The sequence below is a fragment of the Elephas maximus genome, chromosome 10 (assembly GCF_024166365.1).
Source record: "Elephas maximus indicus isolate mEleMax1 chromosome 10, mEleMax1 primary haplotype, whole genome shotgun sequence".
In the NCBI taxonomy this organism is placed as follows: Eukaryota; Metazoa; Chordata; class Mammalia; order Proboscidea; family Elephantidae; genus Elephas; species Elephas maximus.
Window position 1 is genome coordinate 43,187,042 of NC_064828.1, and position 25,787 is coordinate 43,212,828.

The 25,787-nt window shown below is 35.1% G+C and overlaps 1 protein-coding gene across 2 annotated transcripts in view; it reads left to right on the forward strand.

The window, feature by feature from the left end:
• SCFD1 (sec1 family domain containing 1) overlaps positions 1 to 25,787 on the forward strand; it is an 88,500-nt gene that overhangs the window by 59,653 nt on the left and 3,060 nt on the right. The window contains exons 17-24 of one of the 2 annotated variants that reach the window (XM_049897648.1): positions 1,812 to 1,891; positions 5,953 to 6,015; positions 7,965 to 8,040; positions 14,684 to 14,737; positions 18,707 to 18,759; positions 20,976 to 21,009; positions 23,599 to 23,664; positions 25,148 to 25,216. In XM_049897648.1, the coding sequence (XP_049753605.1) occupies positions 1,812 to 1,891; positions 5,953 to 6,015; positions 7,965 to 8,040; positions 14,684 to 14,737; positions 18,707 to 18,759; positions 20,976 to 21,009; positions 23,599 to 23,664; positions 25,148 to 25,216 (495 nt within the window). The remainder of the gene's footprint in view (positions 1 to 1,811; positions 1,892 to 5,952; positions 6,016 to 7,964; positions 8,041 to 14,683; positions 14,738 to 18,706; positions 18,760 to 20,975; positions 21,010 to 23,598; positions 23,665 to 25,147; positions 25,217 to 25,787) is intronic. The other variant, XM_049897647.1, reaches the window with a different exon arrangement.

Below are 25,787 nucleotides of genomic sequence, written 5' to 3' on the forward strand. Positions count from 1 at the left end.
TTTACTGCTGAGTTTTATAGCAGTATTTATTGTCACTGGGGAAACTATGCACTCATGAAATGTCGGACTGCTTTTAAATTGTAATATGAACTAAATTCTAGTGGCCAAAATTCTTATTTTTGGAAAATAACTATTTTTAAACTAAGTTAACAAGCTTTGAAAGATGGCTCTTATTCATGTGGCCTTAGAAGTTTCATTTCTTTAAGCTGTACCCACTAATCGTTACTTGCCCTCTGAAGAATTTATCTTTAAGCTAAAGTAAATATTTAATAATATTTTATGCTTGTTTTAAAACCAATGTCCAAAATAGAGGAGTAATTTGGAGGAAAATATCAAAAGTATAAAAAGTTATATAAATACTATTATAATTTACTAAGACTAAACTTCAGATATTTGTCACATGGCAGGTTCATATAAAAATAAAGTTGAGATGCTGTATAATGCAATGATGTAGATAGTGTTTAATACCAGAATAACTTTCTAAAAATGATTAGAAAATGACAAATTTTCCTTTCTAAAAGCAGATTTTAAAAAAGCTGAGTGAATGGATTGTGGATAATTTTTTTTTTTTCCTTTTTCTGTAATGAACCATGAATTGCTTTTGTAAAAAAAGCAATTTCTTAAGTATGTACAGGTAACTGACTTAGGGTAAAGGAAAGCAGTGATTTTGGTGTCAGACTTCTCATTGGGTCAGAGACCTGTTGGCTTTTTTCTGATGTTAGCTCTGTGTAGTTAACCGTATGGTTTTAATGGATGAGCAGTAAGCATTAGGAAATTCAGAGATGGCATCTGGAGTAGTATGGCTATTGGAACCACTTTTCCTTTGCTGGTAACAATTATTTTTTTAATACCTGATAGACTGTAAGGCTTTTCTTGGTCAAAAATCTTTGATGTGTTAAAACAGCAGTTGGCATTAGGCCAATTCTTTTTTACCCTGGGAATACATCTCTTGACTTTTAAATCAGTATAAGAAAGTGGTTTTCTTTTCAGAGATCTTTCTCTCAATAATGGAAGCTTACCTATTTATTAGAGAATACTAGTAGCCTATTTATAATATTTTCTTAAGAATATATGATTTTCAAACTTTATTCAAGATTTCCTTAATTTGACTATATCATTTATTTTCAGTAAAGATGAGGTCTTTTCATAAGTTTTTAAGTGACCGTTTAGAGGTTTGAAGCAAATTATGACTACTGATGTCAGATTAAAAATCTGTGGCGGATTGTCAGGTTAAAGGTTCTTTCCTTTGAAATTGTTAAATTTAACTTACATGAATTCAACTAGACTTGCTCATCAGGAAATAAAACAAGCAAAAAAGAACAATTTAAAAACTACAGTTGATGAGTCTGGACCCCTAAAATGAATGTGAGATAGGAAACCTGAATCTGCAGCTCCTTTCATTTGATGTCATTTCCCCTTGTGTCTCTTAAAAGTGTGACCATCTCACATTTTGATTTTGCTTTCCATTTGTGAAATATTCTTTGTCAAGCCAAATCCTTTATCTAGTGTTTATCTCAGGGAAAAGCAATCTATTTCAACAGTGAAGGAAAACTGACTTTGTTAGACTTATTGAGGGATGACAAAGAATAGGTGACTTAGGAGATGGTCAGAGGTAATTTTTATTATATGTGATTTTTGTCTTAGGTGCTGACTTGGGAACTCATTTAAGATGTGATTCCACTGTACTTGTGTGCTTAGAATTTAAACTCATACCTTTGATGTAACTTTTTGATGATTCAGATGACAAACAAAACGGTCTTCTTGTTCTGAAAGTAAAATTTTTTTGTCGTACACTTGTTTGCTTATTTCAGGCTGATTTGGAACAATACAAAAAAGCTTTGACTGATGCAGGGTGTAACCTTAATCCCTTACAATATATCAAACAGTGGAAGTAAGTATTTTTTTCTTCTTTAATTCTTATCCTTTTAGAGAACACAATTGAGATTGAGTTTCCAAGTAAATTGAAATGCTACTAAGACAGTTGAACAATCCTTGGTGTTTCTTAGTCGTTGACATAAGTATTTCCAATCCGGCCCACCTTATCCACAACTTAAAATTACATGAAACAGTGATGCCTTGCTTTCCTAGACAAGCTTTGTATATTCTCTACTGAGAAGGTGGGAAAGGCAAAGACTAAAATGCCTTAAAAACATTAGAAGAAAAATTTAATTTCATTAGCAATGCATTTCAGTAGAAATGCAGATTAACATAATGCGGAGGTTTAGAAAATATTGTGCCAAGATTACAGGAAAATTAATTGGTACATTCACACTCTGCTAGCAAGACTATAAATTAACATGATTTTTCTGGATGGTACAAAAATGTTTCAAAGAGAAGCTCAGACCTAGCACTTCTCCTTGGAAGGATTTATCCCAGAGAAATCAGTGGAATTGTATAATCTTAGAAGCAATTAAATAATGAAATTTTGAAAACCGACCTAAATGCCCAGCAATAGGATTAATAAATTATGGCATTTCCATAGATAGAAGGCAATTGAATCATTAAAAATCATGTTGTAGAAGACTATGTAATGACATTGAGAAATGTTCATATTATTAAGTAAAAAAAAACAGATTACAGCACTATCCGTTGGTTTGTATGTTAAATATGTCCCTTGTCTCAGGGATTCTTCTAGACATTGGAAATAGAATAGTGAAGATAATAAGCAATGCCCCTGCTCTCATTGAACTTACATTTCTGTTGGGAGTACAAAAAAAGTCAACAAATAAGCAAATCAATCAACAGAATAATGTTAAATCATATTAGCCCTTTTGTGCCCAGTGGTACATATAGCGACCATGAACTTTTTCGGCTTCTGGGGTTTAATGGGAAACTGCTGTACCACCGGCAGTGCATGGAGCCACAAGGCAGGGACTGTTGTGACTGAAACTGAAGAAACAGGCATGTGCCACAAATGACTGTTTTTATGGGGTATTGTATGAGGTGTCTGAATTTTTGGTAAAAAAAACAGAAATTTTGGAAAATTTTTATATGTTACATGTATGTACCAGTAGACCCTGGTGGGGATTCTAGAGTATAATTAGTGGTACTTCATATGTACCACTAAATATTTAGGGTAGGCTTGTGGGAGAGGGCAAGAAAAAAAAAATCCACGCTACCTACCAAAAATTCAGACATGACACTCAGTGATTCAGCATGCTTCCATTAATGAAAACATAATGGTATCAACAAAAAATTCAAAGCAGAAAATAATTAGATCACCAAAGGGTTAAGTGATGTAAAGAAAATAAAACTAAGTGATATGATAGTACCTTCTTGGGGGTGATGACTAAATTTATTAAGATCACGGAAAGCCTTCGGATAGGTGACACTTGAGCCAAGATTTAGGTGACATTTTTTACAGTATGATTCCTATTCTGTATCCATTTGTCCATCTATATTTGTCTATGTGTGTGAATATGCACATATATACGTATAATTATGTAACTGAAATGACACACACCTAAATGTTAATGGTAGATAACTCCAAGTGGTAGAATTTTTTTCCTTTTGGGTGCTTTCCTTTATTTTCCAAACTTTGTACAGTGAACATTACATTCAAAATGTTTTAAAATAATAAAAAATTTAAAGACTGTAACATTGAATATGCTTTCTGATCTCAGTTGTGTCAAAAATACACATAGCAAAAGAAATATACCAAGTTGTTAACAGTGGTTATCTCTGGGTGGTGGGTTTATGAGTGCTTTTTATTGACTATACTTCTGTTTGTTTTTTTCCAAATTCCCTTTTCACCGTTTCATTGTTGTGTTAAGAAAAAAATACACAACAAGTCTTTGTTTAAAAAGAAAAGCTAAAACTCTCTTTTCCGGTTTTTGTAATGTATACACTTACACATTTGGCTGTGTGGCATACATCAGTGTTATGCATTATGTAAATTTAGGTTATGAGTTATGTAAAATTCCTTAATAAAATATTAAGAAGTCCCACAGTGGCACAACAGTCAGTGCCTTCAGCTGCTAACCGAAAGGTTGGTGGTTCGAGCCCATCAGAAGTGCCTCAGAACAAAGGCCTGGTGATCCACTTCCAAAAAATCATTCCTGGAAAACCCTGTGGAGCACAGTTCTACTCTGACACACATGGGTCAACGTGAGTCAGAATCAGTTCAGTGGCACCTGGTTTAGTGGGAAGGCATTCTTGGGCATCTTTTCATGTGGTTGCAAATTATATAATCCCTAATTTGTAAGGTGTATTTTTCTTTCTAATTACAAGAATTATACCAGTTTATCGAAAATTTAGAAAACTCAGAAAGGTATGAAGAAGAAAAAATTTACCTGTAATCTCATTGTCCAGAGACTACAGGTAAATGTTACTGTACATCCTTCCATTTCTGTATGCATATTACAGATAGTATGTTTCTAAAAATTGAGAAGTCATTATACAGTTCTGTATTCTATTTTTCCATTAATTTTTATCATGCTAGTCTCTCATTGTCTTTAAATCTCTGTTGGTAATATTTAGTGACATAATATTCAGCCATATAAATGTACTACTATTTAACTTTTACCCTGGTGGGGTAGTGGTTAAGACCCATGGCTGCTAACCAAAAGGTGGGCCGTTCAGATCTACCAGGCACTCCTTGGAAACCCCATGGGGGCAGATCTGCTTTGTCATATAGGGTCGCCATGAGTTGGAATTGACTCAATGGCAGTGGGTTTGGTTTTTTTGGTTTTGGTTTAGATGTAATTGTTTCTGGTAGGAAGAAAAAAAATTTTTTTTTTTTTTTTGTTAAGAGCAGATATCGGAATCGGTGCTGAGAACAGTTGATTCGTGTTCTGCTCTCTGAAAATCTGAGCAAGACTGAAATTCTTGTGTTTGGGATTTTCTAGTTGTATCACTGGCAGATTTTGTCAAGATTGAGATTGAATATTGTTAGCATTTCAATGACCACATCTTAGTAATTCTCGTTGTATTTACTCTCCTAAAGCTTTCTTGTACATAGGTGGCCACCATTTATTTACAGAAATGTTTAAATAATTAAGAATCATATTATAAAAGAATACTGAATGACATAAAAATATGATATGCTATTAATGAAAATGTGTTACAGAACAGTACAAACAATATACTAGCTTTGATTTTAAAATTAAGTATACATGCATATGTGAAAAGACTAGAAGAATACATAGCAAAATCCTAACAGTGGTTACCACAAAGTGGTAGGATTCTTCCGGGAGCATCCTATATTTTCTGGATTATCTATGGTGAAAATATTCCCAGAAGAAAATATTATTTTAAAAAACAAATTTAAGTGTCATCTTTTGCCCAGTCTTCAAAAATCCTGTAGTTTAAAGAGATTCTGGCCGTTTAGAAAGAGTTAAAAATAAATGGCATATCCTTTGCTGTGTATATTTTCACACACATGAAAAAATTTTAAATGATTAAATAAATGACTGTTTGGAACAAGTGTAAAAGTGTATGATATAGAGCATAACTAAAACGAAAAATCATTTGGGTAGTAGAATTAGGAAAGTGTTCATAAAGGAAGTGGTTTTAAGCTGAATCTTAAAATGTACAATTTCTGTTGGAAAAGAGGGCTATGAGTTTCTACCCCCAGAGGACAGCATGAGCAAAGGCCTGTATTCCTCTCGGAATGAGAAAGTATGGATTGTGGGGCACAACAAAGAGACTAAACTTCATCATTACATAGTTGTTCTTTTAAGTCAGCAAGCCCTTGTCTCAGTCTTTAATGATCAAATATAAAAAAGAAAAAAAGAGTAAGAAAAGTCATTGACGTTTGGGGAACTAATGCATTTGTGCTTTTTAAAGAATCTCAGTTTTTCAGTACTAATTGTGATGTAGTTATACTACTTGAAAAATTATTTCTCTTCAGAAAATGCCTGCATAGTGAGTTGGTCAATAGTTTAATACCATGACACTGAATGTCAACTTTGATAAATGGCAGCTTTTAAACATAACTTTCTTATCTTATAGGGCTTTTGCAAAGATGGCCTCAACTCCTGCCAGCTATGGCAACACTACAGCTAAATCAATGGGGTAAGTTTTTAATAATTCTGACTGAATGTTTGTACTCTAAATCGTAATTAGACTTCATGCTTTAAAAACACAATCTCTGACATTTTGAATGCAGCATGTTTTCATTACGATACAGAATAAATGTCAACATGCCTAGCTTCAAGATAGATCTGGGCATACTGCTAAATAATAGGTAGGAAGTCCCCAGAGGTGCATATGACTCTGACTCCAGAGAATTCTATAAAATATATGTAATTTTCAAAGAAGCTAAAGAAGGTAACTTTGTCTACACTTTTCCATACCACACTAGTTCCAAATTCTTAGCTTATTTTTCAGAGCTAGAATAAAAGCATGAGGTCCAGAAAAAGCAAGTTTATCCCAGCCCCACCACACACTACTGGTTTTAATGAAACAGTATTCAAAACAAAAATGCTTGGCGTAAGTCAGGACCTGTAGCGCTTAGCAGAATGAATCTAGGTCGGCCTCACCTTCAGACACTGCTGTGTAGGTTAGCGTACCTCCTCAGAGTTGCCTTGTTCCAGGAATTACCTCAGTAGCATTTATCCTAACAAAGATTACTTTTTCTCGTTTCTATTAATGAAAATATTTTTTCCTGTACATCTCTTGATTTCAGAGGGAAGTAAGGACAAGATAGGCAAAAGAAAAATATTTTTTTGAAAATCATTGTTGTTGTTTGGTGCTATCTATTTGGTTCCGACTCATAGTGACCCTATGTGCAACAGAACACAACACTGCCTAGACCTGCACCATCCCCACAATCATTGCTATGTTTGAGCCCATTGTTGCAGCCACTGTGTCGATCCATCTTATTGAGGATCTTGCTCTCTTTCGCTGACCCTCTGCTTTACCAAGCATGATGTCCTTCTCCAGGGAATAGTTCGTCCTGATAACAGGTCCACAGTACGTGAGATGAAGTTTCAACATCCTCGCTTCTAAGGAGCATTCTGGCTGTACTTCTTCCAAGACAGACCTGTTCATTCTTCTGGCAGTCCATGGTATATTCAGTATTCTTCATCAACACCATAATTTACATGCATCAACTCTTCTTTCTTCCTTATTCGTTGTCCAGCTTTCACATGCATATGAGGTGATTGAAAATACCATGGCTCAGGTCAGGAACACATTAGTCCTCTAATTTCATATCTTAAAATCTTACTGAATATTGAAAGCCTGTTAGTTTCCTAATGGATTTTTTAGTTGGGGATTTTAATAAAATGTGTTATAAGAAAATCTTGGATGCTTTTGAAGGATATCCCTCGCCTTCTGATATCAGGATGCAAGATTACTGTTCTGTTCCACGAAGCATCCTCTGACCCCATGTGAAAGACTCTTTGAACCACAAATATAAACCAATACGGCAGGTCATTTGTTCCACTGCATTTGTTAAAAATTCAGACAATAAACATTTTTCAGAGTTGAGGTCAGATTTGCTAAGTGTGTTGTGCTTTACATTTTTATATGATTTTATGTATAGAGGGCGGGAGAGAGCATACAATATGCCTAGTAAAATTTGACCAACTCCTAATACAGACATATATATTCCCAATATGTTAGTGCGTTTTGAACTCCTAAAGCAAGTCATTTGAATATTATTATTTTAGCATTAAGGCAACCTGGAAGGTAAGGAATCCTCTCCAAATTATAATTCAGCTAAACCTGTAGCAAAGGCTAAGCACTTAAATTGTTCATTTTAAAGGCAGGTATTTTTCACATTTTATTAGTAACGATTACTAATCAGAGTATTTTATTACTGTCTTGTTGTCAAGTAAAACTGCAGCCGTGGTTTCCACGGATACAGAAGTTCCCCAGGCCCTTCTGTTCAGTGAGAACCCAGGTGTTGCACTAAGCATTGGCATGTGTTTTGTGGTGTGTAATCAGGCAAATATTTTCATGTAATAAATTGGAGAGGTAGTTTTTACTTAGTGTGGTCTTCTCTCTTTCGCTCCTAGTCTTTTATCACGAGTCATGAATACAGGATCACAGTTTGTGATGGAAGGAGTGAAGAACCTGGTATTGAAACAGCAAGTAAGTACAGTTGTTAGAAAACATACTAGTAAAATTAGATAAATTTTGACAAGTTGATTGCTTAGTCAGAGCAACTTCTGGTTTTATTCAAGTTACATATATTAAGAATAAAGTAAAATCCAAGGCTCCTTTATCGGTACTTTAAGGATATTAGGGTATTTCTACATGGGTGGCTCAGAGCTCTGTAATTTCATGCTTCCTTTTTTAAAAGATTTGCTCATTTGGACTTTCCTGATGTTTTGATTTCCCCATAACTACCATTTGGTTTTGTGAAAGTACATTAATTGAAAGAATGAATTTAACCTATTTAGAGTAATGAACTGCTTATAACATAATGAATATCATTTAAGTTTTAACATATATTAAAAGAATATTAATAAGCCAGTGAACTTAATAGTGTAAAGACTACTGCCTGTCTAAATTCGAATAAATAAAATATCACTTAAAGTAGGAAATAAATGTTTTAGGGTAATGAAGCTAGAGCTTGATTTCACACTTCATTTTGGAATGACAGTCTTAGTTTTATAAATAGAACATCTTTTAATGATTTTGTGTCTCTATGGGTTTTCTATGGTGGTTTATCTATATTCTGAAGTAAAATATATATTAGGATTGGTTTGGTTTAAGCCAGATTTTTTTTTTTTTACTTTTTATTACGTAAATAAAAAATACGTTAAGCCCTTCTGAACCCTTCACCAAGTTTCAGTACTCAACATTCTTCCATTCTTGTTTCATCTACCCCACTTACGTTTTTTATTTTTACTGGAATATTTTAAGACAAATATGAGATGACATATTTCATGCTTAAGTTTGTAATGAGAAGGATTTTGAAGGCCAGAATAAGAGAAGTTAATAATCAGTTGTTTAGATCTGAATATTGTTTAGTCGTTTCAGGAAAAAAAAAAAAAAAAACAACTAAAAGATGATCTTTTCTTTCTCTGAACTTCCTCCACACTTTTTATCTTTCTAGTGATGTTTACCTATGGTGCTTTGTATCGACTTATTTATAAGGAGTCCCTGCGTGGTGCAAATGGCTAAGTGTCCGACTACTAATTGAAAGGTGGCCAGGGCAGTTTGAACCCACCCAGAGGTGCGTCAGAAGAAAGGCCTGGTGATCTGCTTCCAAACGGTCATAGCCTTGAAACCCCAACAGAGTATAGTCCTGCTCTGCACATGGGGTTGCCACGAGTTGGAATCCACTCAACAGCAATGAGTTTGGTTTGATTCTTTTTGATTATATGTGTTCCTTGAGGGCAAGGAATTTGTCTTTTCCATCTTTAGATTTTTCATAACCTGAACCCATTGCCACCGAGTCAATTCCGACTCATAGTGACGCTATAGGACAGAGTAGAATTGCCCCGTAGAGTTTCCAAGGAGTGCCTGGTGGATTCGAACTGCTGACCCTTTGGTTAGCAGCCATAGCACTTAACTACTATGCCACCAGTGTTTCCAGATTTTCCATAGCACCTTAAATAAAGTAGGTGTTCAATTCTTTATTTGGTAAATGAATAGCATTTTATTATAAAAACTGTAATGTTAATGAAGAACAGTGAAAAATCCTAATTTGCATTATTTAATTAAAAGGCGGATTACTTTCCAAACTTTCCCTTCAGTTACATTCCAGATTGCCTTATTTCCTAAGTACTTGGCAATACTTTTTTATCCTTATTACCCTTCTCTGGAATTATTTTCAGTTCCTCCCATTCTGCCTCTCTGTGGTAATGAGCTACTACTAAATACTTAATCTGCACTTTATTGGTTCACAGTACTGCCCTGTGCCAGCTTATCTTCACCCCCTTTGATTGCAAAAGGTGAAAAGACACAAAAATAGGAAGTTGGGCATCTTGGAGACCAGCATACTATACTTCACAGCTTAGCCTAGCACCACACTATTTGTTATCAACTCTGAACAAGATGATTTTGTCTTATGAGACAAAAGGGGACCACTGTTTCCAAAGGTAATGTCTGCCTTTTGCTAGCAAGACTGGTTATTGGATAATCACATGTACTTTAATTCATTTTTAAAGAAAATTACATATTTATCTTAACATGTCACTGTTCAAAAACAATCTAAATAGTAAGATTCTTTTAACAGAAAGTAATCCTTATAACAAACACCTCATACCATTGAGAAATTACAGACTTTTTTTTTTTTTTTTTTTTTAATCCTTATAACAAACACCTCATACCATTGAGAAATTACAGACTTTAGGATGATCATAATTACTTTTTGAGCTTATTACTTTATAGCCACACAGTACCATTATGCTCCCTAATGATCGCTGTAAGAGATGTCTAAACTAATCATCGGCAAAATATTTTAGTTGTGCCAACACAAGTTTTTTATCCTGAGTTAAGTTCTTAAAATATAAAAAGAAATCATATACCTTATGACCTCAAATCCTTTTGCTTTTCTCAGTATTGTAAATAACATACAGCTTTGCTGTAGTTTCTCACTTACAAAAGTAAAATTTGAAATGATCAGCACTTAGTCCTATCTGTATAACATTTCTGCCACTACTACCAGTGATGTCTTCAAGAAGAAAAAAAAGTGGACATTAATAAGAATTTGTAGGTTCAATATTAAAATAAATATTTATTGACTTGGAAAGGTGGTTCATTTTATATCATGAAGTAAAAATGAAAGTCATACTACAAAATATTAAGTCTGATATGACCTTTTTTGTTGTTTAAAAAAAAAGGGTATTGAACAATGCACACCCCGGTTTTAAATGTTAGCTTTTTTTCTGGGTCGGTATTCATCCCTTGATTAATTCTGTATGATAAATTCCTAGAATTGGATTATGAAATCAAGATGTGTGAATATTTTTAATTGTTCCTGATAAATATCACCAAATCTCCCTCCCAAGAAATTGTACTGACTTACAGTACTACGACAGTGTTTGAATGTCTGTTCCTCTGCATCCTTCCCAAACCTGGACATTATTTCGTGTGTGTGCCTGTGTCTGTGTCTGTGCCTGTGTCTGTGTCTGTATTTAAAGTCATAGTCATAGTACCGTATTTTAAAGCTACCTTTTCCTAAGGACTGAAGTTAAAAGTACTGCAGTGGGAGATCTGGGGCAGTCTTGGAACTGAGAGGTGAGAGATAGCAGAGAAGAAGAGACTGCCAGAGATTAGTTCTGTTTCACCCTTGTAAAATTCTCAGTAATTTGTGCCTCCTAGTGCCTCCTAGAAGAATATGATGATGAATAATGTAGCACAAAGTTGCATAATTTAAGTCTTCTGTTTGACTTTCTTTGCTTTATTTGCTGAAATAATCTCTCTCTTAAGGAACGCCTGGTGGATTCAAACTGCTAACCTTTTGGTTAGCAGTCGTAGCTGTTAACCACTACACTACCAGGGTTTCCTAATCTATGACAGCATGTGAATATTGATGCAGCAGTGGTAGATTATTGGTTTGCTGTTATGTGGTTGTAAAGACGAGACAAAAACGTAAGAATGAATTATCTCTGGACATGTCTCTTGAGTTATTTAGACTGTTACGCTAGAACTAAATTTTTTTCATGTTATATTGACTAGCAGGCTAGTCTTCAGATATGAAACAAAAACCAAACTAGTTGCTGTCTTAGTCGATTCCGACTCATGACAATCCTATGTGTTTCAGAGTAGAACTGTGTTCCATAGGGTTTTCAATGGCTACGATCTTTCAGAAGTAGATAGAAGAGCTATAAAAATACAAAGTACAATTTAATTAATTGTACCTCTTAGAAAAATCTCATTTTTATACTAAATGAAGATTTAACATGAGATTTATTTGAATCATAAATATTCAATTTTCCAATATATTCAGAAGTATAATAAATATGACCCTGTGGTTTTTACCACTACATAAAATCTTTTCTGAATTTCCATTGTATCAGTCTAATAGTGCAATTCAGGGCGCTAAACAGAGAATTCAGTATAGAGAAATAGACAACTCTCAATTTTAGTAAACTCTTATAAAATAATTTATAATGTTTCCTTGCTCCAGAATTTTTTAAAATTACTTCTTCCTGTTATGTTGCAAATTACTTCATCATCTTTTGTTGGTATTACTTGGAACAAATATATGATTGTACTTTTTGCCTTTGGAAAACATTTCTATATATTTAAATTTGCACTCATTTATTCTTCAGAGGAATTTATGGTTTAGACTTAAATAATGAAACTCAATTTTATTTGAAACAAAACCCAAAAGGTAAAAATTTGAGATGCTTTTTTTTTTATAATTGTGTTTCAGGTGAAAGTTTACAGTACAAATTAGTTTCTCATTCAAAAATTTATACACAAATTGTTTTGTGATATTAGTTGCAATCCCTGCAATGTGTCAGTACCCTCCGTCTTTCCCATTTCATCCCGTGTTCCCCGTGTTCATTTGTCTAGTTTTTCTGTCCGTTCCTGCTGTTTCCTCTTTGCTTTTGGGGAAGTGTTGTCCATTTAGTCTCCTATACTTGATTAAACTAAGAAGCATGTTCTTCACGTGTGTTATTGTTTGTTTTATAGGCCTGCCTAATCTTTGCCTGAAAAGTGGACTTCAGGAGTGGCTTCAGTTCTGAGTTAGCAGGGTATCCAGGGGCCATATTCTTGGGGGTTCCTCCAGTCTGTCAGACCAGCAAGTCTGGTCTTTTTTTGTGTTCTGTGAATTTGAATTTTGTCCTACATTTTTCTCCAGGTCTGTTTGGGACCCTCTATTGTGATCCCTGTCAGAGTGGTCAGTGGTGGTAGCTGGGCACCATCTAATTCTTCTGGGCTTAGGCTGGTGGAGGCTGTGGTTCATGTAGTCCATTAGTCCTTTGGACTAGTATTTGCCTTCTCTTTGGTTTTCTTCATTCTCATTTGCTCCGGATGGGATGGGACCAATAGATGTACCTTAGATGGCCGCTCACAAGCTTTTAAGACCCCAGACACTACTCACCAAAGTGCAAAATAGAATATTTTCTTTATGAAGTATGTTATGCAGGTTGACCTAGATATCCCCCAAGACCATGATCCCCAACCCTCAGCCCCAGTAACTCAGTCCCTCAAGGTGTCCGGATGTGTCTAGGAAGCTTCTGTGACTTTGCTTTGGTCAAGTTTTGCTGACTTCCCCTATATCATGTGTTGTCTTTCACTTCACCAGAGTTACCACTTGTCCACTCTGTAGTTAGTGATTTCCCCTCCCTTGTAACCATCTAAGATTGTTTTTTTCTGTGTGTAAACCTTTTCTTGGGTTTTTATGATAGTGGTCTCATAAAATATTTGTTTTTTTATGATTAACATATTTCACTCAGCATAATGTCCTCCAGATTCATCCATGTTGTGAAATGCTTTGCGGATTCATCATGGTTCTTTATTGTTGCATAGGTTTTTTTTCTTTAAATTCTAAATAGAATACAGGAATACATTCAGTCAGCTTGAACATTTGGTGCTCATGTTTATATTAAAAAATTGCTGACCAACACAAATATCAGAGTGAAATATAGCTTTAATTTTACTTGCCTGATAGAATCAAAAGGTTTTGACTTACTGATCTAGAGAAAAAGAGAAAAAAATGCATATTTTTGTCTCAGCAAAGCAGAATTTCCCTAATGATAGTCCATTTTAGTAACAATGTGTTATGACCTAAGAAAACTAAAATTTCTTTCAGTCTGTTTGTAAAATGGTAATACGTTATCTACAGTTTTTGAATCATCAGATTTAATGTCATCTTTCTTGTAAGAAGTCTCTAAGATACAAAACTGTTCTTTCCAGAACATGCTGTACAGCTCACAAAGAAAATATCAGTTAAAAGCGGGCAGAATACCATGCCAGTAGGAATGTAGTCTAAATGGACATAGCAGTCCCTTAGTAAACTTTCCTGTATTCTGTGTCATTATGTTCAAACAGTGACAAAAATCATCAGATTAAATGTAACAATAGTATTTCATATTCCAAAGCATGTAAACATGTCAGGAGGCAATTTTCTACCAACATCAAAGTGTTGTACATCTCAAGCTCAAAGTGTAATTTGTTCTATAAGTAGACAGTGCAGTATGTTATTGAATATTTTGGGATTTACAGGCAAATGAAAATGGTCAGGGAAGTAGTATATATATCCATTTCCCCATATTTCAAAGAGCACACATATCATTTTGGTTGAGAAGAACATACATGAGAAATGAACTCTGTTAGGTCATTTAATCTCTCATACATTTTCACAAACTTCAAAAGTAACTATTTTTAAAAGAAAACTTTTACAAGCAGCAGAAAGAAAATGAAAAAAAAAATGAGATGCTTATTTTTTCACAACAAAAGCTTGTAGTCCCTAGTACTGAAAAAACAAACATCAAACAAAATAAAAAGCCAAAACATGTATTTGTACTAAAACCTAAATACACCTGCACATTAAAGAGAGCTTTTGATTTAGAATTATATTTCTTTCTATGGAATTATGAGTAGTGCCAAGTGATACTTATATCACAGAATATTTATTATTAGAATATGTTTAATTAAAAAGTAAGTATACTTAACTGTAAAATGGTTTATGTGCTTATGTATATTTTATGATTAGATTAAAAATTTAGCCACAAATGGAAATACAGTGAACATGATTAGGTTCTTTTATTAATAGAACTTTGGTTTATTATTGTTCTAATATTTGACAAAATACTAATCTCTTCCACAGAATCTACCTGTTACTCGTATCTTAGACAACCTCATGGAGATGAAGTCAAACCCTGTGAGTAACTTAAAACAATGTACTTGTAAGTTCTTGAACATATAAAACTGACTCATATGAGAGGCAGTAAAAGCAGGTTTGGTTTGTTGTGAGCATAATCATAGCAGAATACATGAGAGAAAGGAAAGAATCCATTTTCTCCAAGAGCCTTTTTTTAGCCATTATCACTGATACTGGCTTGGTTTTCTCAGCTGCTACAACGATTCTGGCCAGATGTCATCTAAATTAAATGTAGAATATCCTGTATGTATAATTTAAAGTATATCCTAAGGAGCAAGTTTCTGTAAATGAAAGAGAACCAGTGAACATCAGTTGTTTTTTATTAGAAAAAAAAGCACCAGACCAACTTGATTTTATGAAAATCAAATTAGGAAGTCAGTGCATAGGTGCAGTTTTTAAGTGAATATGTTCAGATGGCACTAAATTCTTTTGCGCTAAAAAAAGTAAATTGAGACAAATTGTTAGATGAATGGGAAAATATTGTTACCAGTTACTTAAAGAGTGGATTTCCAAGTTATCTGTTCACAATTTAAGAAAGAAATGTAAAAATCGTTATAATCCGTTTCAGAAAACAGGCCATTGTGTTACTGTGGCAACTAGAGGGTGGTTAGTGTCACAAGAGTCTGGAATCGAGAAAGGCACCAAGATCCTGCCCACATCCAAACCCTAGTTTAGGTTGATTGTATCACTATAGACTTTCAGTGCACCTTAAGATTCCAGGCTAAGAAAGAGAAGAGAATCTTCAGATTAATGTAACATTTTCTGTAATTGTTAATACATGATTATAATAACATGAAAGGAAATAAACAAAAACAATTTTTTTTTTTTGCCCATGTGAAAATATATAATGTAATAAAACATCCCCAAAAGGATAATGATAATTATACAGAGAATGGGAAAATTGTTTATGATGATAAGCTAAAAAGGATTAGGATTCCTCCATCTGGAAAGTGATATAAATAAGGTGGTATATACAATGTAGTAGTGTTACATTTTGTGACTACCTCTTTGAATATTTGAACAAGGGAGATTTTCTTAAAAAGCTTGAGAGAGGTGTGCATTTATGGCTAATGTCTTAAAGAATAGTGCTTCGAATAGGCAGTAAACTTGTGGAATATAGCATCCCTGACAGTAATATAGTATCCCTAACAATAATAAAGGTTGAAAATACCAATAAATGCAAAATTTTGGACGGAGTGATACCAAATTTACAGGGGTAAGGAAGTTTAGAATATTTCGTTACTGTTCCTAGTCTTTGGAAGTTGAGATGAAAAGTAGTAACAACAATAATAATGATAGTAGCTACCAGCTACTGCGTACCTCCTATGTGCCAGATACTTAATCAGAACATTTCCACACAGTATCTCATTAGTCCTCATTAGAGCCCCCTGAGAAAGGTATTATTACTATTATTATTTTATAGTTGAGGAAACTGGCACAATGAGGTCAATTAATTTGCCTAAGGGCACATAGCTACTTAAATGTCAGAGCTACGATTTTTACCACAGGCCACATTTTTAACCACTATGCTATATTGAGGAAACCCTGGTGGTGTAGCGGTTAAGTGCTATGGCAGCTAACCAAAGTGTCGGCAGTTCGAATCCGCCAGGCACTCCTTGGAAACTCTGTGGGGCAGTTCTACTCTGCCCTATAGGGTCTCTATGAGTTGGAATCAACTTCACGGCACTGGGTTTGGTTTTTTGGTTTATGCTATATTGATTAGGGCAAAATCCATACCCTTCATGGAATCATAAAAAGAAGCTTAAAGCAGGGTTTCGAACCAGTTCTTCCCGGTTCAGGCATGATCAGCAAAGTGAAACCAGAACAGACCCAAATTTTTAAAATGGTGAACTGCAGTGATAACTGGAGCCAGAAAAATTATAGGTCAGAGCCCTGCTAGAAACCTAAAATCCCTCTTAGAAAACAAAGGCAGCATGCATGTTGCATAGTAACCAAATCTCTTGACCAGCACAGTCAATAATTGCTGTGCTGTGCTCAAAGATGGTGGCCAACTGCCCGGCTTTGACTGTGTGTTGCTCTCCACAGACCTACCAAAAATCCAACCTTCCATATCAGGCTCCTGAAAGTGCCCACTATGCCTCCTTCCAAGTCTCCCATTCCAGGACTTCAACCTGTAATTTTTCCTGTTCACCCAAATTTTAAAAATTCAGGTCAGTTCCAGTTTTGCTTAGTTGGCCATGAGAGAACCAGTTCGAACTGGTTCAAAGCCCAGGCTTAAAGAAACAATCATTTTGACAATGAAGGAGATGAAACCAAGAGATGTTAAGTGACTTTTACCAAGTCACACTATTTTTGGTAACAGAATTGGCACTAAAACCTGCTACTCCTGTATTTCTACCTAGTGCTCATTTTAACATACACATTCCTTCCACAGCATTTCTCTGTCATGAACAGACGGATGGTTAAATTGTGAGTCTTACTAAGATCACTATGTTTCTCTGAATTGTGAAAGTTCACTTATCAACTCTACTGAATTGACTTTCACTTTATAACTGAAAGTGCATTGCTATATATATATATATTTTTTTTTTTTTTTTAATTAGGAAAAGTAGATTTTTTCTGCTTTGACAGCATTTCTTCATCTGCCTCTTTGGTGAGGCAAGCTGCTTGCTCTCTCCCTTACCCCATCGTGTCCCCAGATGAACAAGTTGATTTGGAGGCTCTAAAGAGGTTAGGAAAATACATTAGTAAAGTATACTAAGTTCTAGGTTAGACTAGTTAGTAATCTTGACCTTATGTTGTCTCAGAGGTTTTAAAAATGTTATAACCTAATTCTCAATGCATTCTTACTACTTTTCTCCAATTGAATAAGCTGAAAGAAAGGGATTAAGGCAAGACAGGAGATAAGTTTCATGGTTTCATCTTGCCTTCTCAGTGTGGCAGGTAGCAGTTTTCTGTAGCAGTGTGTTGAAGGATTCTGGTACTAATTTGGGCTCACTGAGAGTGCTGTGATTGATTGGCAGTGTCCATCATTGGGTACAGGACAGTGGCAAGACATGCATAGTGTATTACCCACAACTGGTGAAATACAAAGGACTCTGAGACCTAAAAGATTTTTTAAAGCATAGTTGGTGGCAAAACCTGACCTGAACTCAAGTTGAGGCTCTTTATAATTTTTATTTATCCTGCTCTATGTTGGTAATATTCATATATTTACCTGCAGAAATATTAACCCGTTAGGTGATGGGGTGCTGCCCACTAGGAGTGTTACCTTATATACAGTATATGCATGACATTGCCTATCTAAAATTTTTTTTTTAATTCCAAAATATATCTAACTCCAAAGGTTTTAGATAGGAAAGATTGTGAACCTCTGTATATTCAGTAAAATCATAGACATAAAAAGATAAAATTCTAAAAAAAATTTGTTACATTGTACTTTGGCTATTTTCAGGCTTATAAAACAGGTATGTTTTCAAGAAGCATTTTAGCATAGTAGTTAAGAGCTTGGGCACTGAAACTAGACTGCCTGGGTTCAAGTCTTACAGTCCCCCCACTTACTAGTTAAGTGACCTTGGTGGAGTTACATAACCTTTCTGTACTCCAAATTGTCCATCTGAAAAATGAGGACAACAATAGGAACTACCTCATAGGAGTGTTATTGGGATTACTTGAGTTAATCCACATAAAGCACTTAGAATAATGCTTTCAGTAAATGGTGGTTGTACATTGTACAAAGTTGATAGATTTATTAAAATAATATACTCTAAATTTTGGAAACCCTGGTGGCATAGTGGTTAAGAGTTACAGCTGCTAACCAAAAAGGTCCGCAGTTCAAATCCACCAGGCACTCCTTGGAAACTCTATGGGGCAGTTCTACTCTGTCCTATAGGGTTGCTATGAGTCGGAATCGACCCGACGGCAATGGGTTTTTAAGGTAAATTGTGACTTTCTAAGGAGGAAATTCCATAGCCATGGTAAATTTTTTTTTTTTTTTTTTTTAAATAGGAAACAGATGACTACAGATATTTTGATCCTAAAATGCTACGGGGCAATGACAGGTAAGCAGCTTTTATCTTTTGTAATGTAATCTGCTATGGGTTTCTCTCCCCAAACCCAGGAATGAAAATAATTTGTTTTTAGTATAAAACAGTAACTGCTCATTATTAAAAATTCAAATTATATAGAAAACTGTGGTAATTATACTTAACATTTTGGTATTTGTCCTTCCAAATAGGTACAGAAATGCTTATCTATAAATATTATGTTTATCTCTCTCAGACGGGGGAAATAATGTATTACAAACTAAGTGGGAGGTAGAGGGATTGAATAATATGTATATTTTTACTTGAATATTCTTATTGACCAAATGAAAAGATGAGAGAGCTTTCTGTTGGACTGGTTTTTTTTATTTTAACTGGTCCATAAAATCTAAGACCCTGGGAACCATTACTGTAAACAACAGTTTATAGCATTGAAACATTCTATAATTTCTGTATTTAATGACAAACATGGTATGGTAAGGTGTTCTTTGTTAACGTTATCATGCATATTATTTCTCAAGATTTAATTAATAGTGATACAGAAAAATAGCTTACAACAAAAAACTTCTTGAATGATTGTTTCTAGCACTAAAACTTGGATACAGCTGGTTTCCTGTCTATACGTTATGTTTAGAATCTTTAGAACTTTGTCTTTGCTCGATTCCAAGCTTTCACATCATTGTATGTAGTCAGGACCAAGCATCCGACCACTAGACAGTTGATTATTAGGTTGTTTTTTAGTAATATAACAAGATTATCCTCTTTTCTGAACTTACCAGAAATACTACCAAAGTTGGAACAGCAGCTGCACTGGCAGGAAACTGGCAAGAATAAATTACAGAAGGGAGGGATAGGGAGAGACTGCTGATGAGTACAGGGTTTCTTTGCGGGGTGATAAAAATGCTTTGAAAATGCAGTGGTGATGGTAGTACGACTCTGTTAAAACAGTGAATTTTGTGGTATATGCGTTATCTCAATAAAGCTATTTAAAAAGAATATAGATGTCAGCAAAGCTTTTGGTTAATTTAATCTCCTAGGTTTTCCTCTTCCTTGCTTCTACTCTTTTCTTCTTATGTAATATAACAACTCTTATCTTGTCCTATATTGATATTCTCCAGCTTACACTTTCTTCCTTCCTTGTGTTTACATATAACTAACAAATAAATATATTTTGCTTCTTGGTAACTTAAAAACTCTTTGAATCGTATATGTAGTTTATGTATGATAATGAGGAACATTAGTATTGACAACAAATGAGCTTGGAGTTTCATTTGTAACAAACTCAGCCTTCTCCTGAGCTATAATATCACAATTAAATCGTAGTTATTAATAACTAGTAATACCATACTATTTTTTAAGTCTCACCTTTCCTCATTCCATGTCTACTTTTACAGGAACTTAAAGCATTCTAGAGGGGTGTTAAATGCTAATGAGGTATTTTAATCAGTTGGGCTTCGAAAGCCTTTTATATGAAATAAGCAGACAGGCCACAGAAATGAGGAAAAGGTGATAAAACTATGTAATCAGCTTATGAATAATTAAGGGAGGTTACAATAGCTCTCTCCTCTTGGTTGAGATTTTCAAAAATTACTTGTGAGGAAAAATCTAAGTTGTCCTTGTAAGTCACACTGTACAGCCTATCCTAGCACTCAAAATAAATATAAATCTGACTTGCAAAAGCTTTGAAAAATGCCTTTATTGGAAATATTTCTTGGATGCTGAGGAGGTTTTTTTTAAGTATGTATATTACATATTATGTTTATTATGTATAACATGTAATATCAATATAAAATGATAGATACATAATAAATAACAAGCTACAGCAAAATGCAAATCCCTCTTCTCGTTTCCCCTTTCCCTTCCTAAGTTGATGTTATCCTTCCCATACATGTATTATTCTTAACTCATCTATACCCAGAGTTCTACTTCTAATGGGAGCTGCGGCTCCATCTTTCCCTATCCTTCTCTGTCTTCTAGAATTTTATTTTAAAGTCAATAGGTAACTCCATTCCCTTTTAGACACTAAAACATCTAACTCTTGTAGCTTCTTCCTCTGCATCGAGTTTACTACCTTGCTCAGCAAAACAAAAGGATCCATCCTCCTAAGAAGGTAAAGGAGGCAGAATTGTAAATACCTATCTAATACAAGTCTATGTGTTTGTATTTCCCATACCTGTTCTATCCATAAGAAAAGCCATGGGTGAAATTTTCAGTGCATTTTTTCTTTGTTACAGCTCAGTGCCAAGGAACAAAAATCCATTCCAAGAGGTAAGTACCATCTGGAAATTCTGTCTCTAGAAAGGAAAGAAGAAAAGATGACCAAGCAGTCTTTAGGAATATTTTTGCCTAAACATGGTTTTTTTATAATTAATTTTTTATAATTAGTATTTGGTAATCTTGAATTTGTCAAGGTCCTTGATGAATCTTGAATGCATCCAAGATTCTATTTCAAAAAATTATTCTTAGCAACTGTATTTTCCTGATTTATAAAATTACTTAGGCTTACAAGAATAGATTTGGACCCCTACCCTACATCATACACAAATATTAACTCAATATGTACCAAAGACCTAAATGTAAGAGCTAAAACTATAAAACCCTTAGAAAAAACGTAGGTATAAATCTTCACGACCTTGGATTTGGCAGTGGTTTCTTAGATAAGACACCAAAAGTATAAGTAAAAAAAAAGAAAAAAATAGATAAACTAGAGTTGATCAAAATGTAAAACTTCTATGCATCAAAAGATGCTATCAAGAGAGTCAAAAGACAACCCATAAATGGAATATTTGTAGATCATCCATCTATCTGATAAGGGACTTGAACCTAGAATTTATAAGAGCTGTTACAACCCAATTTAAAAATGGGCAAAAGATTTAAATAGACATTTCTTAAAGGAAGACAAATGGCCAATAAGCACATGAAAAGATGCTCAACATATTTGTCGTCAAGGATATGCAAATCAAAACCATAATGAGACACTGCTTCACACACACTAGGATATTGTTAGGTGCCTTCAAGTCAGTTCCAACTTATAGTGACCCTGTCCTGCACCATCCTCGCAATCATGGCTATGTTTTGAGCCCATTGTTGCAGCCACCATGTCAGTCCATCTCGTTGAGGGTCTTCCCCTTTTTCGCTGACCCTCTACCTTACCAAGCATGATACCCTTCTCCAGGGACTGGTCCTCCTGATAACATGTCCAAAGTGTGTAAGATGAAGTCTCCCCATCCTCGCTTCTAAGGAGCTTTCTGGCTGTGCTTCTTCCAAGACAGATTTGCTCATTCTTCTGGCAGTCCATGGTATATTCAGTATTCACCAGTACCATAATTCAAAGGCATCAATTCTTCTTCAGTCTTCCTTACTCATAGACTAGCTTTCACATGCATATGAAGTGATTGAAAATAACATGGCTTAGGTCAGGCCCACCTTATTTCTCAAAGTGACATCTTTGCTTTTTAACACTTGAAAGAGGTCTTTTGCAGCAGATCTGCCCAATGCAATATACATCCTTCGATTTCTTGACTCCTGTTTCCATGGGTGTTGATTGTGGATCCAAGTAAAATGAAATCCTTGACAACTTCAATATTTTCTCCCTTTATCATGATGTTGCTTTTTGGTCCAGTTGTGAGGATTTTTGTTTTCTTTATGTTGAGGTATAACCCATACTGAAGGCTGTGGTCTTTTGATCTTCATCAGTAAGTGCTTCAAGTTCTCGTCACTTTCAGCAAGCAAGGTTGTGTCATCTGCATATATCAGAGTGTTAATGACTTTACCATATGACCCAGCAGTTCCACTTAGGTATATACCTAAGGGTAATGAAACATATGTCCACAAACTCTTATTTATGAATTTTTATAGCAGTATTATTCATAATAGCCAAAAGGTGGAAACAACCCAAATGCCCCTCTACTGACAAATGTATAAACAAAGTGTGGTGTATCCATATAATGGAAGAGCTTTATATGTATGAGACCTCTTTGTAAAATTGGATTCCAAATACCTTTGAAGTTATCATGACTCGTTTTCATTTGAAATGCAAAGACATTTCTCAGTGAAAATTAATACAGTAAATAACATACATTGGAAATTATATTATTGCTAGATTTCTATTTTTCCTGCCTTCAAAATAACTCAAATCAGAAATGCCCTTTTGAGAAAGCCGTTCGGATTTGCTATTAATCAAAGAATGTAATTACTCTTTATAGCTCAATACCAAAAACCAAACCCGCTGCCAGTGAGTTGATTTTGACTCACAGCAATACTATAAGACAGAGTAGAACTGCCCCGTAGGATTTCCAAGGCTATAAATCTTTATGGAAGTAGACTGCCACACCTCTTTCTCCTACAGAGAGGCTGGTGGATTCTGACCGACGAGACCTTCCCATTGGCAGCTGAACGCTTTAATCACTGCACCACCAGAGCTCCTTTTACCACCCAGTAAAAAACCCACTGCCGTCGAGTCGATTCCGACTCATAGCGACCCCATAGGACAGAGTAGAACTGCCCCATAGGGTTTCCAGGGAGCGCCTGGTGGATTTGAACTGCCGACGTTTTAGTTAGCAGCTGTAGCCCTTAACCACTATGTCACCAGGGGTTCCTTACCACTGAGTAGATGTTAGAAATTAAAAATTATAGACTTCTTTTGCAAACAGATTTCTTAATTGAAGTAGCACCAGGCACCTTTTACTAGCTAGTATCTTACTACCTCATATGTAGAACAGGCAAGACTAAAAACCCAATGCATTGCTGTTGAGTCAGTTCCAACTCATAGGGACCTGTATGAAAGGTAAAAGTACTGTTTCAATCTAACTGTCTGATTCAACCTTCCTTTTTTGTTTTTACCGTTTGAATTTTTAGGCAATTGTTTTTGTGGTAGGAGGAGGCAACTACATTGAGTATCAAAATCTTGTTGACTACATAAAGGTATATTTTGGCCTTTTTATTCTTCGATCATGTGATGTGTCACAGTGGCTCTATGTCTTTAGAATATTAGCCTTCTCTGGTGGCTGTCCTGGTTCTTATACATAACCAGCCTCTTTTGTAAGAAGCAGTTAAAAAAAAAAAATTCTGCATCTAGGGAAATGCCCACATGTTCATTGTTTTTCCTACTCCGATCAGTCATTTCTGACCTAAAATTGCACCTGATCTGGAAAATAACATATTATTGGAATGTACTTTGCAGTTATCTAGCTTTTACTTAAACACTTAGAGACATTAGATAAGCTCCTCTTCCAAAAAAGTCTCCACGATGAAATGATTTATAGAACTCATTTACCTGAAAAATACATACTTTATTCCTATTCTGTTTACTTAAAGCAACAACATACTTCTCGCAAACTTAGCATGTCTTTTTTCAGAAAATGGGAGCATTAGAGGTGTAGCTTGTTAAACGTGGGGTGCTATTCAAGCTGACAGGAATGACAGACAGCTAAGTAAACTGATAGTGAAGGAAAAAGTGTAGCTTGAAGAGCAAAGAGGTCATTTAAAATGTAGGGGCAGCAGAATTAGCTGTTAGAATGACATTTTGTAATCCTTGTTTTTCCACTTTACATTAATGAGCATTATGGCATTCAGAATTTAATAAATTACAACTACTATTTTAACATTGAATGATGCACCATAAAAATGTAGGGGCAGTCTCCTGGTACTTACTAGTTTCTATAAACATCACTGAAGTTAACGATCTTGGATCATCAGAACAGCTGAATTATGTTTAAAGTACAGTAAACGGAAGGCAAATGAACTGCAGCAGTTATACAGTCAGATACTTTCAAGGACTTCGAGCCTGAAGAAGGTGGACTCGCATAAGGCTTTAATAAAGGAAGAGGCATGGTACAGCAGGGAAGAGCTTGCACTAGCTTACCAGTGTTGTGCATAGAAAATGTGCAGATTGCTAGTTTGCACCTGGTTTCTGTTTTATGCTCTTGGTTTCTGCTATAGAACTCGGTCATGGAGCTGGTTTTGGCTGTGTGACCAGAGGGATATAAAAGACCCCTCATTGGATAACTAGACTCCCCTGAGACTGCAGTATCTTGTATAGATCTTGGTGGTTCAGGATCAGAAGATGAAGCATGTCCTGTGGACTGAGATGGGAAACCAGGAGCTGCACCCCTGATGTTTTCCTGTGCTTTCTTTCCCTTCTTTACTATAATTTCTACCTTTAGTGTAATAGGAAATAGCACCATGGAGTGTGCTATTAAAAAAAAAAAAATCCTATGCCCATGTCACTACTTTACTCCCCTTTATCACATGCAATTAGGATAGACACTGAAAATCCAGTAGCCACTCCCCACCCACCAAAAAAATTTTTTTGTGTGAATAACAAAAATTTCCTGTTATGTATAATGCACCTTCTTGGGAATATTGAAAATATTACTTGTCTCTGAATTCTGTCTCTGATTTACAGGGGAAACAAGGCAAACATGTTTTATATGGCTGCAGTGAGCTTTTTAATGCTACACAGTTCATAAAACAGGTGAAGTGTACCTTTTTTAGTTTGTTTCTCTTGATGTACTTCACGTTGCTGTCGATATTTTTCCTGTACAACTGTAAAGAAAACTCTTAAGAATAACATCATGTCCTAAACCTCCAGAAAAAGGTAATTTCAGAAAAGTTAAAATGAAAGTATTTTACTCCATTAGTTAAAATTCAATTCAGCATTTCCTTATCTACTGTCTACATGTATATCTTTGCCAAGCATGTCACAAACTGGGGCTGAGAAATTAAGCAACTTTCTTGGAATGGTAAGTGTTCAGCTGGTAACAGTGGTATTACATTTACCCTGAAAATTAATGAAAGCAGCAGCTGAGGGGCATACAAAGAGTCTACCTATTCTTTTAGTTTTGTTCTGCTAATGTTCTCAATTATACTGGCCCTCACTTTCTTCAGTTTTGACGAACTGGGATGCCCAGGAGCCTGCCCAGTAATGTCCACTCACCTTTGCCTTGGCTGCCATAAAATCACAGCTGCAGCCTGTCCTTGTTTTTAGTGTTTTGACCATTGGTTCTCTTGTACCACTTCCTTACACCTATTATGGGGTTCTTTTA